Here is a 16,739-nt window from a genome sequence, read left to right on the forward strand (position 1 = left end):
TGTAACAAACCAGAAGTTGTAAAAACTTATTTTTATAAATAATGAACTCGTGTTTTTCCCAGACAATTTTTTTCTCCAAACTTTATTGAAAATACTTTACAGTTTTGATACATAATTAAACAAGGTACAGTATGACTATGGTAGTTTGGTTTTTGAAGGATCCCCATAGAAGTGATCCCAGTCAACGCAATAATTAAATATAATATAATAATTTAAATATTTATGTTTGACAGTTTTATTAAAGTCAAACATTATTTAAAAAATACAAAAAGACAATTTCTTCAGTATATAATAAATGTAAAATTATCCATACTAATAAGAAATAATAATAAGAAATAATAATAAGAAAATGGGGAAATTAAATTAAATCAAAGAAGAAAAAGATGATATTTAATTGTTTTTTAAAGTAAAATAAACGAAGTGTATTATTCATATTAATTGTGTGTATCCATAGTGTTGCCATAATGCTGTTTTTCGTAAAATAGCAATTTAAAAGTGAAATTAAATGAATTTCCCCCTAAAAAAAATCCTGTTTCCAGAGGCGTGACGTAACCGCGACACTCCCTTCCCCACACAGAGGCTAAAGATGGCGCCCACTCACGTCCTGAGATGCTGTCAGCGGACTTTAGCATGGATTCCTGTCATCTTCATCGCCGCGGTGGTCTGCTGGTCCTACTATGCCTACGTGGTGGAGCTTTGTCTCTGTGAGTAGCCGTCTGTAGCCGTCTGTAGCCGGGGTTAGAGCCTCCAAACGCCGGTGTTTCCACTGAGGCGCCGCACAAACACAGGAAGTAAACGGGCTGCAGCCGCTGATGTATCCTCATAATGCTAATTATCTTCTGTTTTCATATCATATATTAAATGCCACGTGTGCTTTGTTAAAGATAAACTCGTTTTGTGATGTGAGGATTGTGTTTGTGGAGCAAAAAGGAGAATACATCGGTAATTTAATGGTATTTAACCGGCTGCCAGATGCTCACTTTCCCTTTAAAACCACTAATGAGTGTTAACACACCTCTGATATTTTTTATTATGGAGATAGACACTTTTTCAGAGTCATTACCAATTAGAGAAACACAATGTAATATGTTTTTATAAAAAAAACCGATGCAAAGACACTCAAAACTGCAAAAAAGGTTAACATAACAGCTGTAAAGAGACACACAATGACTAAAAAGAGACACAAATAATGCAAACAGAGCCAGACAATAACTAAGTGACCCAAACCATTAATTATGTGTAAACCTTGTTCAAAACTATTGCAAAGACACTCGCATTGATGAAAGGACTACGAAAACGTGCAAAAAAACTACAGCGACACATAAGACGGCTGAAAGGAGACACTAAATGACCTCAAAGAGACATACAATTAATACAAACGGTACAACACAGTTACTAAGTGACACAAATCACTGGTGCTGACACAGTTAATTATCTGCCATCGCTTTGTTTACTTATTTGAATGCCACATGCAATGAGATTAATGTTCACCGTGATGTTAATATCCTTTTGTGTATTTAAGGAGTTCCCAAACCTTTTCATATCCGGATTTGATCTAATTTGAAACAGGGTGTACTTTCATGTACTTGTGAAAAGTTCACCTCCAGTTCATCTTGTTTTAATACACGTCTATATTTAAACTGAGCTGGCAGTCAAATACACTTCCTGGCCCTCATACACGCTTTGATTTGTTTATATATGTACGTTTTGAGTGTATTTCTGTACAATTTTCTATTTTAAATGAGTTACGATACCATTCGGATTTGGTGTCAGGTCAGACTAGATTAGTGAGTCCTGTTGTTTTAATGCTTTACCCCCCTTCACATATTATCTTGCCTAGGGTGCTCGGGAGTGATGAGCAGTGTTATTTTCTAGATAAAAAAAGTAGAAATTAGCTCTAAAAGTTGATACTGATATTGAGTTTTTTCTCATCATCATCCGTTGGTCAATTTCTGATTTTCAAATGACCATTAATTAGACTTAAAGGACTTTTTCTCTCCTACACTGTCAAGGCAAGGCAAGTTTATGTATATAGCACCTTTCAACACAAGGCGAATCAAAGTGCTTTACAAAAATGAAAGACATTAAGAAACATATTATAAAATGGCATTTAAAAACACTCATTTAAAAGCAAAGATAATAAAACATGAATAACAAAGGTACATGAATAAAAGTTACAGTGTGAGATACACACATCTGAAATGTTTAGCTCTGACTCTCAATCATTGCTCACTTTTTTAGCAGAAATAGTTTTCTATGACCTCCCTTTCTTTCTACTTTGTGGTTTAACTTATCCTTTAGTTATTTCAAGTGTTTCATGCTAAAAGAACCCCCCTTTGGAAAATGTTAATCTGACCCCCTGGTACCTTTTAGTTTCCACCAAAACTATTCTTCTTTTTTAAATGAACATTCGTTAAGTTTAAGTTGTCTTTTCTAGGACTTTTTTGGTGTCCTCCGCGAACCAGGGTCTAACCACCTACGAGGGGACTTTAACCCCAATAATTACTTTAACCACCTACGAGGGGACTTTAAAACTAAAAATAATAAGCCTGAATATATCAATTCAGTCCAGAAATCTGAGACTGCAATTTCATTCTTGATAGAGGAAACGGTATTATAACACAATTACACACGATGGACAAGATGTCATTGAAGTGCTTTGATAAATGGAGGTGTTTAGAGAAGTCAGGTAAAAGCTTGTGTGGACAGAAAGGGGTGGGATCGTTTTGTCGATAAAGGAAAAGTTGTTCAATACACGCACAATTTGTTTTTCTATTCCTATCCTTTTTGAGCATTTTGTAGTTTATCAATACATCTTGCAACCCCGTAATTGTTAACCGCTGGATGAGAGTTTAAATGAACTGTATGCTGTACGTCTAAATCCTGACTGATGTCAAATGTAAAGATTTTGCTAATAACTCACTTTTAAAGAATGTATTTTTATCTAATGCTTTGTTTTATCTCTTACTGTACTTAAGTACATTTTTCTGGCATCAGTACTTTACTCCACTACTTATTTTTCTGACAACATTTTACTTTCTACTTCTTACATTTCTAACACAAATACCTGAACTTTCTACTTCTTACATGTTGAACACAAATACTTGTACTTTCTACTTCTTACATGTTGAACACAAATACCTGTACTTTCTACTTCTTACATGTTGAACACAAATACCTGTACTTTCTACTTCTTACATGTTGAACACAAATACCTGAACTTTCTACTTCTTACATGTTGAACACAAATACTTGTACTTTCTACTTCTCACATGTTGAACACAAATACCTGTACTTTCTACTTCTCACATGTTGAACTCAAATACCTGTACTTTCTACTTCTTACATTTTGAACACAAATACCTGTACTTTCTACTTCTTACATGTTGAACTCAAATACCTGTACTTTCTACTTCTTACATGTTGAACTCAAATACTTGTACTTTCTACTTCTTACATGTTGAACTCAAATACCTGTACTTTCTACTTCTTACATGTTGAACACAAATACCTGTACTTTCTACTTCTTACATGTTGAACACAAATACCTGTACTTTCTACTTCTTACATGTTGAACTCAAATACCTGTACTTTCTACTTCTTACACTTTGAACTCAAATACCTGTACTTTCTACTTCTTACACTTTGAACTCAAATACCTGTACTTTCTACTTCTTACATGTTGAACTCAAATACCTGTACTTTCTACTTCTTACATGTTGAACTCAAATACCTGTACTTTCTACTTCTTACACTTTGAACTCAAATACCTGTACTTTCTACTTCTTACATGTTGAACTCAAATACCTGTACTTTCTACTTCTTACATGTTGAACTCAAATACCTGTACTTTCTACTTCTTACATGTTGAACACAAATACCTGTACTTTCTACTTCTTACACTTTGAACTCAAATACCTGTACTTTCTACTTCTTACATGTTGAACCCAAATACCTGTACTTTCTACTTCTTACATGTTGAACTCAAATACCTGTACTTTCTACTTCTTACATGTTGAACTCAAATACCTGTACTTTCTACTTCTTACATGTTGAACATAAATACCTGTACTTTCTACTTCTCTCATTTTCCAAACAGACTGGTTCCTTTAGTCTGAATGTGTGTTTGGTGGCGTGATCATTATTATTTAGAGTCATTGCGTGCCTATTGATTTGAACACGATCCGTGTATCCATCATTTCCCGGTCTTCTCTAAAGAAGAGGGACCAATGGAAACGTTGTCATGTTGCCGTTGGTCACCATGGAAACATTCATTAGCTAACAATGACATTATTGTTCTATTAATATAAAGGGAGGTCAGGTACTCTTTAAAACAGCTGCTAGTTATGGGTACTTTTTACTGAAGTACATTTCAAAGCCTCTTTACTTTGACTTGAGTAAAGAGTCAGTACTTCTACTTTCACACAATGTCTTCTTATCTAATGCTTTGTTCTATCTCTTACAGACACCATCATCAGTATAGGAGAGAAGAGTAAGTGTGCTGTTCATTTAAAAATAATGTTTATATAACCCAGAATGGAGTTTTACAGAATGCAGTGGGTTTGCTCTCTTTTCTGTGTCTGGCTGGTGAAATATGTTCTGTACACTTTGCTAAAAACAGAAAGGCTGGCACAGGAAGCGTCTCTCAGTCTCTCAGCTCATGAATTGAATATGTAGAAGTACAGCGGCTCCACAAATCCAAAGTGACAGCAGCAGGCCCTTACATTCACGATTTAATGCTAATGTGTTTTAATGGTACTGCATACTGAAAGATTTATTTGTACATTTAAAGCTTCTGTTGAGGGTTTCTTAGGAAGCTGTTCTCATATGTTATCCTGTCATCGAGCTAAAATAGAAAACCCTCGACCAAATGCTATTTTTTTTAAAGAGTGATTCATTTCATTGACCAAGTTAGTATTTTTGTATGAATATAACCTGCCAGTAAATAAAACAGGTAACACTTTATATTAAGGTACTCAAAGTAACCATCAACTAGTTGTTCATTAACATGCATATTAGCAGTATATTGGCTCTTTATTAGTCATTATAAAACACTTATTAAAGCCTTATTCTGCATGACCATATTCTACGATTAATAAACCATTAGTTGAGTTTTTCCTCAATAACCCTCTAATTAGTGCTGATTTATTGCAAGTAAGGAAGTTGTTGTCCATGAGTTTGGGTCTTAATATGCTCAATATGGACCTAACAAGGCAGCAGTACCACAAGAATAGTTATTCTCCATTAATAACACTTAACAAATATATTCTTATGTAACAAGACGTGAAACTGAAAGTGTTTTTTGTTTCAAAATAACTCAAAATGTGGTATTTCCAACTCAGAGTTCCCTATGTTAAAGTGACGTCTGGTTCATAACCAATAAGCTGGTAGTGTGACTCTAATATGTTAATGACCAACTAGTTGATGGTGAATAAGTGTACCTTAATAGAAAGTGTTATTATGGTAGTCTAAATGTAATATAAGAGATGGAAGTTAAAACAGGCGTGCCCCTTTGTTTTCAAATGAAATCCACGGTGCTTTAATGAATACAACTCACTGGTAAATAGATGTATTTGTTATATAAATGCTATATCAGTGCCGCCCTTTGTGGGCTTCAAGAAGGGCTAAAGGCTACACTCGACAAATATGGATAAAGCAGAATATTTAGTTAGATAAAAGCGTGTTGTGAATTATTTTAATTATAACATCTATTCTACTCATAGGGGGAGCCTCATCTATATCTGAAATAGTGCAATAGACATGCAAACATCTTTTTAAGAAGAAGAAGTTGCACAGCATTCAAATGTTGAGTCAGAGTTTGAATGACAATGTTAGAAACGAAGCTTCAAATTGTTCCGCGTGACTCCATCTTGTTGGTGCTGACGTGTGGCTGCATGTTTCTCTGCAGTCGTCTACATGATCTTCTTCCACCTGTTCTTCATCATGTTCGTATGGTCGTACTGGAAGACCATCTTCATCCAGCCTGCGAACCCCTCCAAAGAGGTACACAAGCCCTGAATATCCACAACCAGCCTCTTTAATATGTAAATGTTCTGCTTTTCAATATGGGTCAAAATACCATCCTAAATGCAGTTTCTCCACAAAATGATCAATTAAATAATCTAGAATCACAATCCTGAATTGCAGTTTTACCATGCTCACATTCAAATCTGCTTTTTATTTATTTTTTGTGACTGCAGTTCTGTTTGCCCAAAGTGGAGAAGGAGCTATACGAGAAGGAGGAGAGGCCGGAGAATCAGCAGGAGATTTTATGGAGAGCTGCCACGAGTCTGCCTCTGTACACCCGCACAGGAGCTGGAGGTGTGTGTGAGTGTGTGTGTGTGTGTGTGTGTGTGTGTGTGTGTCAGTTGAGAAGAAACTATTTCCCCAACAGTAGTGGAGTACAAATACTTCATTACTGTACTTAAGTGCATGTTTCTAGTATCAGTACTTTACTCCACGACTTATTTTACTGACGACTTTTTACTTTGACTTCTTAAATGTTGAACACAAATACCTGTACTTTCTACTTCTTACATTTAGAACACAAATACCTGTACTTTCTACTTCTTACACTTTGAACACAAATACCTGTACTTTCTACTTCTTACATTTAGAACACAAATACCTGTACTTTCTACTTCTTACATGTTGAACACAAATACCTGTACTTTCTACTTCTTACATGTTGAACACAAATACCTGTACTTTCTACTTCTTACACTTTGAACACAAATACCTGTACTTTCTACTTCTTACATTTAGAACACAAATACCTGTACTTTCTACTTCTTACATGTTGAACTCAAATACCTGTACTTTCTACTTCTTACATGTTGAACACAAATACCTGTACTTTCTACTTCTTACATGTTGAACACAAATACCTGTACTTTCTACTTCTTACATGTTGAACTCAAATACCTGTACTTTCTACTTCTTACATGTTGAACTCAAATACCTGTACTTTCTACTTCTTACATGTTGAACTCAAATACCTGTACTTTCTACTTCTTACATGTTGAACTCAAATACCTGTACTTTCTACTTCTTACATGTTGAACACAAATACCTGAACTTTCTACTTCTTACATGTTGAACTCAAATACCTGTACTTTCTACTTCTTACATGTTGAACTCAAATACCTGTACTTTCTACTTCTTACATGTTGAACACTAATACCTGTACTTTCTACTTCTCTCATTCTCCAAACAGGCTGGTTCCTTTAGTCTGAATGTGTGTTTGGTGGCGTGATCATTATTATTTAGAGTCATTGCGTGCCTATTGATTTGAACACGATCCGTGTATCCATCATTTCCTGGTCTTCTCTAAAGAAGAGGGACCAATGGAAACGTTGTCATGTTGCCGTTGTTCACCATGGAAACATTCATTAGCTAACAATGACATTATTGTTCTATTCATATAAAGGGAGGTCAGGTACTCTTTAAAACAGCTGCTAGTTATGGGTACTTTTTACTGAAGCACATTTCAAAGTTCTTTACTTTGACTTGAGTAAAGAAGTTTAGTCAGTACTTCTACTTTCACCAGAGTATTTTTAAACTCAAGTATCTGTACTTCTACTTGAGTAAAGGAAGTGTGTACTTGTGGTGCAAGTGTATGTTATAAGAGTGTGAGTGAATTTGCATCTCTGAGTTTTCCCGTAACGACATCCTGTTGTTGCAGCAATCCGTTACTGTGACCGCTGTCAAGTCATCAAACCTGACCGCTGCCACCACTGCTCCGCCTGCGACATGTAAGAAACCTGATCATCTAACTTTAAGACAAGATGTTGATTCCTTCTGATCGACTCTCACCCTTCATTGGCGATATATCTTCTCTTGCTGTGTGGCAGGTGTGTGCTGAAGATGGACCACCATTGTCCCTGGTAAGCGAGCTGCTGTCTCACCTTTTAGGATAGTTCAAACCTTTTACCAAACATATTTACAGTCAAGCTGTTTAACGTGAATCCCTCTTAGGAGTTGGTTTAATCTGCCAGTAGCTATAAAAGCAGAGCATCACACACTCAACACGAGACCTTATGGTTCATAGAAATACTGATTTTGTTTAAACTCAATTATTTTCTCATATTGCAGCCTGACAAAGCTGTTCAAAAACTACTTTGTTATCCATATGAATGAGTGTGTTTAAGATCTACTCTCCAGGAAGTAACGCACATGTTAAAAAGTCTCTGTAATGATCAATGTTCACGTACTGTAGGAAATGTGTCGTAAAACATTGAGGTTCTTGTTCTCTTGCCTTGATTAACCAAATATGTTTTACTGAGGTGTAATCATTAGAGGATCACGAAGCCTCTTTTAATGAAGTCCATCTTGATAAGACCTCTCCTCACAGGAAGTGATGTCACACCTGACCTTCTGTGTGTTTCTCTGCAGGGTGAACAACTGTGTCGGATTCTCCAACTACAAGTTCTTCATCCTCTTCCTGGCTTACTCGCTGCTGTACTGTTTGTTCATCGCAGCCACCGTGCTGCAGTATTTCATCAAGTTCTGGACAGTGAGTGATGGTGTGTGTGTGTGTGTGTGTGTGTGTGTGTGTGTGTGTGTGTGTGTGTGTGTGTGTGTGTGTGTGTGTGTGTGTGTGTGTGTGTGTGTGTGTGTGTGTGTGTGTGTGTGTGTGTGTGTGTGTGTGTGTGTGTGTGTGTGTGTGTGTGTGTGTGTGTGTGTGTGTGTGTGTGTGTGTGTGTGTGTGTGTGTGTGTGTGTGTGTGTGTGTGTGTGTGTGTGTGTGTGTGTGTGTGTGTGTGTGTGTGTGTGTTGCTCAGCTGCATGACAAAAAGAGATGTAGCGGTTCAAACCAGCTGATCAGCCAGGACCAATATCACATGTTTACATCACACACACAACATGCAGGTTGATGTGTGTGTTCTTCAGCACGACATCAAGCAACTTTTAATAACTTTAAGATTGAAGTCTGTCAAATAATATCTGCTCAACTTCATTCCGATATTTAGACACATTTTGCCTTTCTGCGATTAGGACAATCCACTACATTGAGATTTTAATACAAACATGTATTAGTTATTTAGCCTTTTTAAATGAATGCTATAGAAATGTGTCCTGAGCTTTAGTTCTCAGAATGAAAGGTTCAAGGTTAGTTTATTTGTAAAGCACATTTTAAGACTCAGAGGCAATTCAAAGTGCTTTAACACATAATAATTCAAAGCAAAACAAACAAACAGACAATTCATAAAAGCTGGCAGTGCAGATATTTGAAAACTGGCTGGTCAGATTTGCATGAGAACGGAAATCAGCAGAATAAAAACGTCTAGTTGTGTATCTTTGTGTGAAAGCTAGGCGAGTGCATGGTGTTTTCCGGTTTCCTCTCTTGACCCCTGACCTCTAATGTTTCCTCTCTTGACCCCTGACCTCTCCCCCGTCCTCCACACTGACCCTTTGTTCTGAGATGGCTGTCTCTCCACATCACTCACAAACACCTCACTTTCCTCTCATCCCTTTTGATCTGGGCTCACTTTGTAAAACCCATGGAGTCAGATGTGTGCTCATAAGGTCAAGCAAAACTTCAGTGTCAGTAAACTATTGTTCTTTCTGTCGCGATAAAAAATGTGTTACACAAATGATTTCTTTGGAGTTTCACTTTCGGAGATTCTCTGAGGTTTATTTTGTCTTAAGTTCAGATTTTAAAACGTTTTTTTATTCACAAATCTGATTCCATACTCCCCCTTTACCCTTGATGGTATTCCCGAGTGTCTCCCCCTCCTTCTCCCTTTTCTCTAACCAGTCTGTTTCTGTTTGTGCTAAAGCTTTGCCGGAGGAAATCGGTAGAGCACTGCCCAAAGGTAACCTCTGTCGTGACGTGGTCCTTTCCTCTCTTTTCTACTTTCTCTCTCTCCTATATCTTTCTTTCCATACATATCCTCCATGTGAATACTAATTCCTGTCTCCCTTGTCTCCCCTCTCTCCCCCCCAGAATGAGCTGAAAGACACTCACGCCAAATTCCATGTCTTGTTTCTCTTTTTTGTGGCGGCCATGTTCTGCATCAGCATTCTGTCTCTCTTCAGCTACCACCTGTGGCTCGTAGGGAAGAACAGATCCACTATAGGTAACACACACACACACACACACACACACACACACACACACACACACACACACACACACACACACACACACACACACACACACACACACACACACACACACACACACACACACACACACACACACAGTAACTTCTCAGACACACACACACACACACACACACACAGTAACTTCTCAGACACACACACACACACACACACACACACACAGTAACTTCTACGACACACACACACACACACACACAGACACACACACACACACACACACACACACACACACACACACACACACACACACACACACACACACACACACAGTAACTTCTCAGACACACACACACACACACACACACACACACACACACACACACACACACAGACACTCACACACACAACAGGCAGGTTGATGTGTGTGTTCTTCAGCACGAGTAAAGAAGACATCAAGCAACTTTTAATAACTTTAAGTCCAACATATGCATCTAAGAACAACCCACATTAGATTGAAGTCTGTCAAATAATATCTGCACAACTTCATTCAGATATTTAGACATTTTGTCTCTACCAGATATGGACCTTACTGCCATTAGGACAATGCACTATACTGTATGTACACACACATGTATTACACACACACACACACACACACACACACACACACACACACACACACACACACACACACACACACACACACACACACACCTCTCTGCTGGTAAATATGTTCACACACACACACACACACACACACACACACACACACACACACACACACACACACACACACACACACACACACACACACACACATACACACATACACACATACACACATACACACATTCAAATTGAATGTCTTACTGTTATTTAACCAAATCAAAAACACAATTACTACTGTGTGTTACTTTACTTCTGAGCAGTGTTGTACTTCTAAAATGTGCTTGCTCTTGTGTTTCTGTCCTCTTTCCTCAGAGGCTTTCAGAGCCCCGGTGTTCCGGGCAGGCTCCGATAAGAACGGCTTCTCTCTGGGTTTCCGGAAGAACATTGCTCAGGTGTTTGGAGACCAGAAGAAGTTCTGGCTGCTGCCCGTCTGCACCAGGTAGAGGGGACACATCATGAAACAATCACATAGTGCTTTTTAGGGATCGGATGTTATGTTTTTTGATCAAGCACCACGGCACTCGGAGTAAGAGGAACGTGGGGAATTCTCCGATATTGGGATAATCGTGATAAGCCTCATTTAAGATATCATTATGTAAGAACACGCAATTAATCTTTTATGAGCAGAAAAACTCATGATTTCTGACTACCTCATAAGAGATGTTTATTTAGAATAAATGTCTTATCTGATGCAATTAAAATGTTAGATTCTTACCACAATGCTAGGTGAAGTGACTTCAGCATGTTTTAGGTCCACATTATCAGGATGGCATGCTGGCCAGGATAATATCAGATGTTTTTATGCCATCAAGGGAGTCTTGTCCTATAGAATATCTTTTGCTGCAGTTTTGTATCTGCTGACTGTTTCTCTCTGAACCCCCCCCTCTCAGTCAGGGAGACGGCCTGACGTTCCCCACCCGGCTGGTGAGCGGTGACGTGGAGCAGCAGGCCACCGTCACCCTGCAGCAGGAGCCCAGCAACAGGTGAGATATTAGAAATAGAATTCACTACGAGGGACTGAAAAGTAGTTATAGTAATAATAATATAACGTGCAATTACGTAACTACCATTACGGTTTTTGCAGTACTAAATACTAACCATCTATGTTTCCTGTAGTTATTGAATTGCTCTGTGTACTGCACTGTTAGTGTACAGTTGTATTATTATTGTGCTGCTGTGTTTATTGTATTTGTGTAACTCTGGCACAACTATTTCCTTCGGGATGAATAAAGTCTTATCTTATCTTAATAATACATTTAATTTTTATAGTGCTTTTCCTGGTGCTCAAAGACACTTTACATAAAAACAGAAACAGTACAAAGTTATGCTTTTGGTTGTGGATGCACGCTTCATTCCATGCTTTTCTTTCTGTATGTGTTTGCAGTGCTGCTGAAGTCCCTGAGAGTCCTGTGAGCGAGTCTCAGAACTGCCTCCTGAGCAGCGAGCAGAACGCCAACCACGTTGCAGAGCATCAGGAGAACAACACACACACACCAGGTGAGCTCCACTGGGAGGATAACCTTTAGTAACTCCGACTGTCAGGGTACATGTGTTATCTTTCAACCGATTGTCTCATGTCTTTTGTCTAAATGACTAATGAGATCCAGTATCGAGCTTTGGAGACGCTTAACAAAATGCAACACAATCCTTCAGGCGCTGCAGTGAATGTCCATTTTACGTTTTGTTTTTGCCGCTACCGAGATTGTTATTATAAGTGTCTTACAACGTCATGGCTACGGAGTAATGAAATGTTTTTATGTACCTGTAGCCTGATCCGCCCTTTCTTTTATTGGGTCATGTGACTTGTTGCCGGAAGACACAAGTGGAAATGTGACCACAAGTTTGTTGTTTTGAAGTTAAGAAAGTGTCTCAAAATGGTTGTCCCCATTAGACAGAAAAACATTGGAAAATATGATTTGGGTTTTTCTTTTTAACATGTGTTCTGTTTGTCTCCTCAGCTGAAAGTGAAACCATCATAATCTCCATCGAGAGCGAGTCCTAACGAGGTGAGAAACACTCCTTCAGGCGGTACATTCGGTACAAATCGGACTTTCTTCCCTCATCCTGTTTCCACGGGAGAACGTCCTCACTCATCCTGATTCAATGTCTTAAGCAACGCAACAGTTCAGATTTTTTTAACATGGCAACGGTCTCCCAGAGCAACCGCATCCACACACCATACAGTAACCATGGAGATGCATCATTTTCACCCAACTGTGAAGCATCTATTCTACGGCATTGGCATTTTTTCGCATGCTAATCTCACACCTACCTACCCCTGGAGGACAGGATTGCTCCCTCTCACACACACACACACACACACACACACACACACACACACACACACACACACACACACACACACACACACACACACACACACACACACACACACACACACACACACACACACACACACACACACACACACACACACACACACACACACACACACACACACACACACACACACACACACACACACACACACACACACACACTCACACATTCAGCTATATACATATACCCTTGTGTTATTTACTCATTTTGTGTTGAGCAGTAATTGATGAGAAGGAAGTAATATGAGCTTCTCTTTAAAAACTTTTTTGTGCCAAAAGCTTCGTTTCGTCGGCACAAAGCTGCAGTGCGGACGAGCGGAGCGACAGCTGGAGTGTTTTGAACATGTTTCGAGTTTTTTTAGAAAAGGCAGTACATCCCACGGAGATGGATCAGTTGACCTGTGTGACAGATTGTCTTTGCCTTTTTTATTTTTAACTCATAATGTTGGATTTATGGTCTGCAACTTTCCTGAGATGGATGTTTCACAGAGGACCTCAGACTGAGGGGTTTGGAAATGAGAGCACAAGGTGGCGCATTTGCACTTTGTAGATTATCTAACAACGCTGTGCTGCTTCCTTTTTCTTTTTTTAAAACCATGTCCAAAAAGCATCCCAGGTATTACGGATGTTGGATGTTCATGTGATTTATTGTTTCTGTGTAACAGTCCTTTTCTTTTTTAAACAAATAATAGCATCTTAAATAATCAGCTTAAAGGTGGGGTAGGTCATTTTGGAGAAACCAGCTCGAGTGCGCTCGAATTTGAAAATACACAGCCGGAAGAAATCTGCCACTTCCTCACAGAGCCCCTCCTCCAACACACACAAACGTGCACATGACCAATGAGGGCACGAGATAAGTTGGTGCACAGATGGAAGGCTGACAGGCAGGTAGGCCATCCAGTTACTTTAGCCGGGTCAGATGATTGGTCGTGCTTTTTACAGCACCACGGCTTCCAGAGATGACATTTTTTATGTATTTTTTGTCAAAGCACTTCAGATATTCATTGCTATCTGGATGTGAAGAGCATTCCATGGAATATAGCAAAAAGTGTATCTCGAGCCGGTTTCTCAAACGTACCTACCCCACCTTTTAAGGTGTTTTTGCAAAAAGGAATACTTCCCGTCTGACATTTATCATTTTTGTATCAACATCTCACACAAGTTACCACAGGGAAACAGACACATTGCACAGCAGCAAAACTACTTCAAATATCCGTTTATGAACTCCAACACAGTTTAAAGTCTAATTCATCCAGTCATATCCTCAATACTTACTAAATACATGTTTTTAATTAAAACATTAGCATTTGGAACACTTTAGACGAATAGCATGCCAGTTTTAGTGAAAATACATGTTATCTTTCCAACTCATCAAGAGTTTATCTTGTATTTTTTAAGATTCCTCAAGTATTTAATGTAACTTAGGGTGAATTATTGATCCATAAATGGTCATTTTGGGGTGGAGTATTCCTTTAAAACGTGCTGCTTGCCTGGGAGATGCATTTGAAAGCAGCTACCCGTTGTTTTAGTCATATGTTATATTATATCTATATATATCTCATGCCGATCAGTGATTCTACAGCCTGTCTTCAGCCTTTAGACTCCAACACTCTTTGCCAAATAAGGGCTGACCTGCTCTGACCTCTGAACCTGAAGTGTTTACAACATCGCTCTAGCTATATCACAACCTCACCGGCCAATGTCATCACAATCAAATTGTATTTATCAGTAGTTGCAGTACATTTTATACAAAGTGTGCGTGTCCCTCCTGCCTGCAGTGGGTCATGATTGCAGTATCAGTTCTGACCAGCAGGTGGCGACACAACATCTGAGCTCAGTTCACTTTCAATTTATCCAGAATTAGATATTTAATGCGGTTAATATGCATTCATTTCCTGTCATAACTCATCCAGATCTCATTTGAACTAACCCCCATGTGATCTGATGTGAAAAAGGCATCGACTAAAGCTTCTCCTCACCTTGCGTTGTGAGTGAGAAAAACATCTGGTGTCAGTGTTGAACATCTGGAGTGGGACTGAGGGTCTAAAAAACATCTGTACATTTCATGCACATGTGAATATCTGCTGAAGATTGTCAGTTTAACCAAATAACAAGTGTTCAGGATTGAGTTGCGTCTAAGGAATATTATTATTATTATTTATATGCAACTTTTTAATGCCCATCAGAGGGAGCAGCAGATTCCTGATGTCCATCTGATCACAGCTGGTGATGTTTACAGCTGTTTCTATCGTGTAGAGTGACTTATGGTGTTGTGCGGTGTGTGTCTTGTGCTGAATGTACCACAGGTGGACCGTTTAATTGAATATTGGAGCGTTAAAAACAGCCTTCTACACTTTGTTTACCTTTTTAATGCTGAAAATGAAAATCACGTTTGACCTTTTTGAGTGTATTTATAATGACTCTTCACACATTGGTTATCGGAGGACATGTGTAAGGCTGCCACTAACGAGTATTTTAATTATCAATATATGCTGATTATTATTTTTTATCTATCGCTGACATTTCTGAGAATAGTGAAAAATGTCTATCCCAGCTTCTAAAAAATGCAAGGTGATATCTTGTTGTGTTGTTCCAAAACCCAAAGATATTAATTTCAATATGATTTGAATTAGAAAAGCAGCCAATTGCTAATTTGATAGGCTGAAAAATAGCGTTTTCTGCCACGTTTTGCATGAAAAAATAACCAGGAAATGAATTTTGTACGTTCCTACTAATCCTTGCGGTTCTGGACTTTGTTTGTGTGTTAGGCTCCTTGTGGTTAAGAATCAGAATCACACTGTGATGTCAATTCAAGTGAGATAACGGTTCAACTAAAGGTGAATCTTTTCTAAAGTTAAAAGTGTAAAGGCTTCCGGCGCCCGATTCGGACCATTGATCGTCTTGCTGTTTTAAAAATGGCCTCTCTTCTCTGAGCTGTTTGGCCTCGAGACTAAAGTGTGTGTGTGTGTGTGTGTGTGTGTGTGTGTGTGTGTGTGTGTGTGTGTGTGTGTGTGTGTGTGTGTGTGTGTGTGTGTGTGTGTGTGTGTGTGTGTGTGTGTGTGTGTGTGTGTGTGTGTGTGTGTGTGTGTGTGTGTGTGTGTGTGTGTGTGTGTGTGTGTGTGTGTGTGTGTGTGTGTGTGTGTGTGTGTTTTGTAATGCTAAATTGAGTGTTTTTTTGTAATAATGTCGTCTTTGAAGATATGCTTCTGTGCAGAGATTTTTAAATGTCTGTGTACGATAACGCCTGACTGATGCTCGACTGCATGGCGTCTAACGTGTGTGTTTCACCACGGGGAGTTAAAACGATTAGTTTTTTTTTCAATTATTACTCATGTTTGAATTGGCTTTACTCTGTTCTGTATCGACTTTATAAATGAAGCCATAAAACAGCTGTGAAAACAGAAGAAGGATCTGATGTTTGTCAGACTGTAAACTCTTTGCATCTGTATTCACTTTGCAGATGTGGCCATCGCTTACTGCTATACACTTTGGTTTTAATTTTTGTTACAACCTATTTTACAACGTGTGTGTATATATATTGATAATGTATGAAAAAGACTACATATATTTTTCTTGTCTGATTAATTTTTCTGTTCCTATTTTGTGAATGATGCCTCTACAAAAAATGTAAGTGGAAATAACAATAAATGTTTTTTTAAACCCT

At 38.4% G+C, this 16,739-nt stretch overlaps 1 protein-coding gene across 4 annotated transcripts; it reads left to right on the plus strand.

The window, feature by feature from the left end:
* The first annotated feature begins 562 nt into the window (after nt 1-562).
* Nucleotides 563-16,739, plus strand: zdhhc20b (zDHHC palmitoyltransferase 20b). 4 transcript variants are annotated; one of them, XM_079661731.1, is made up of 13 exons: nt 563-704; nt 4,466-4,492; nt 5,909-6,003; nt 6,201-6,327; nt 7,685-7,754; nt 7,854-7,886; nt 8,395-8,515; nt 9,782-9,817; nt 9,949-10,081; nt 11,049-11,175; nt 11,627-11,719; nt 12,121-12,233; nt 12,695-16,739. In XM_079661731.1, exons 1-13 carry the CDS (start codon nt 587-589, stop codon nt 12,736-12,738), a joined length of 1,137 nt encoding a protein of 378 aa, XP_079517857.1. In that variant the 5' UTR covers nt 563-586; the 3' UTR covers nt 12,739-16,739. The 4 variants fall into 4 exon arrangements, with proteins under 4 accessions (XP_079517857.1, XP_079517858.1, XP_079517859.1 ...); XM_079661732.1 differs by having other exon boundaries at nt 6,201-6,321; XM_079661733.1 differs by lacking the exon at nt 9,782-9,817.

Source organism: Notothenia rossii, assembly GCF_949606895.1.
Source record: "Notothenia rossii genome assembly, chromosome: 12".
Lineage (NCBI taxonomy): Eukaryota > Metazoa > Chordata > Actinopteri > Perciformes > Nototheniidae > Notothenia > Notothenia rossii.

Coding starts and splice junctions, on each gene's coding strand:
- zdhhc20b (XM_079661731.1), top strand. CDS start 587: ATGGCGCCCACTCACGTCCTGAGATGCTGTCAGCGGACTTTAGCATGG. Junction 4,493..5,908: donor CATCAGTATAGGAGAGAAGA/GTAAGTGTGCTG, acceptor GTTTCTCTGCAG/TCGTCTACATGATCTTCTTC. Junction 6,004..6,200: donor CTGCGAACCCCTCCAAAGAG/GTACACAAGCCC, acceptor TTGTGACTGCAG/TTCTGTTTGCCCAAAGTGGA.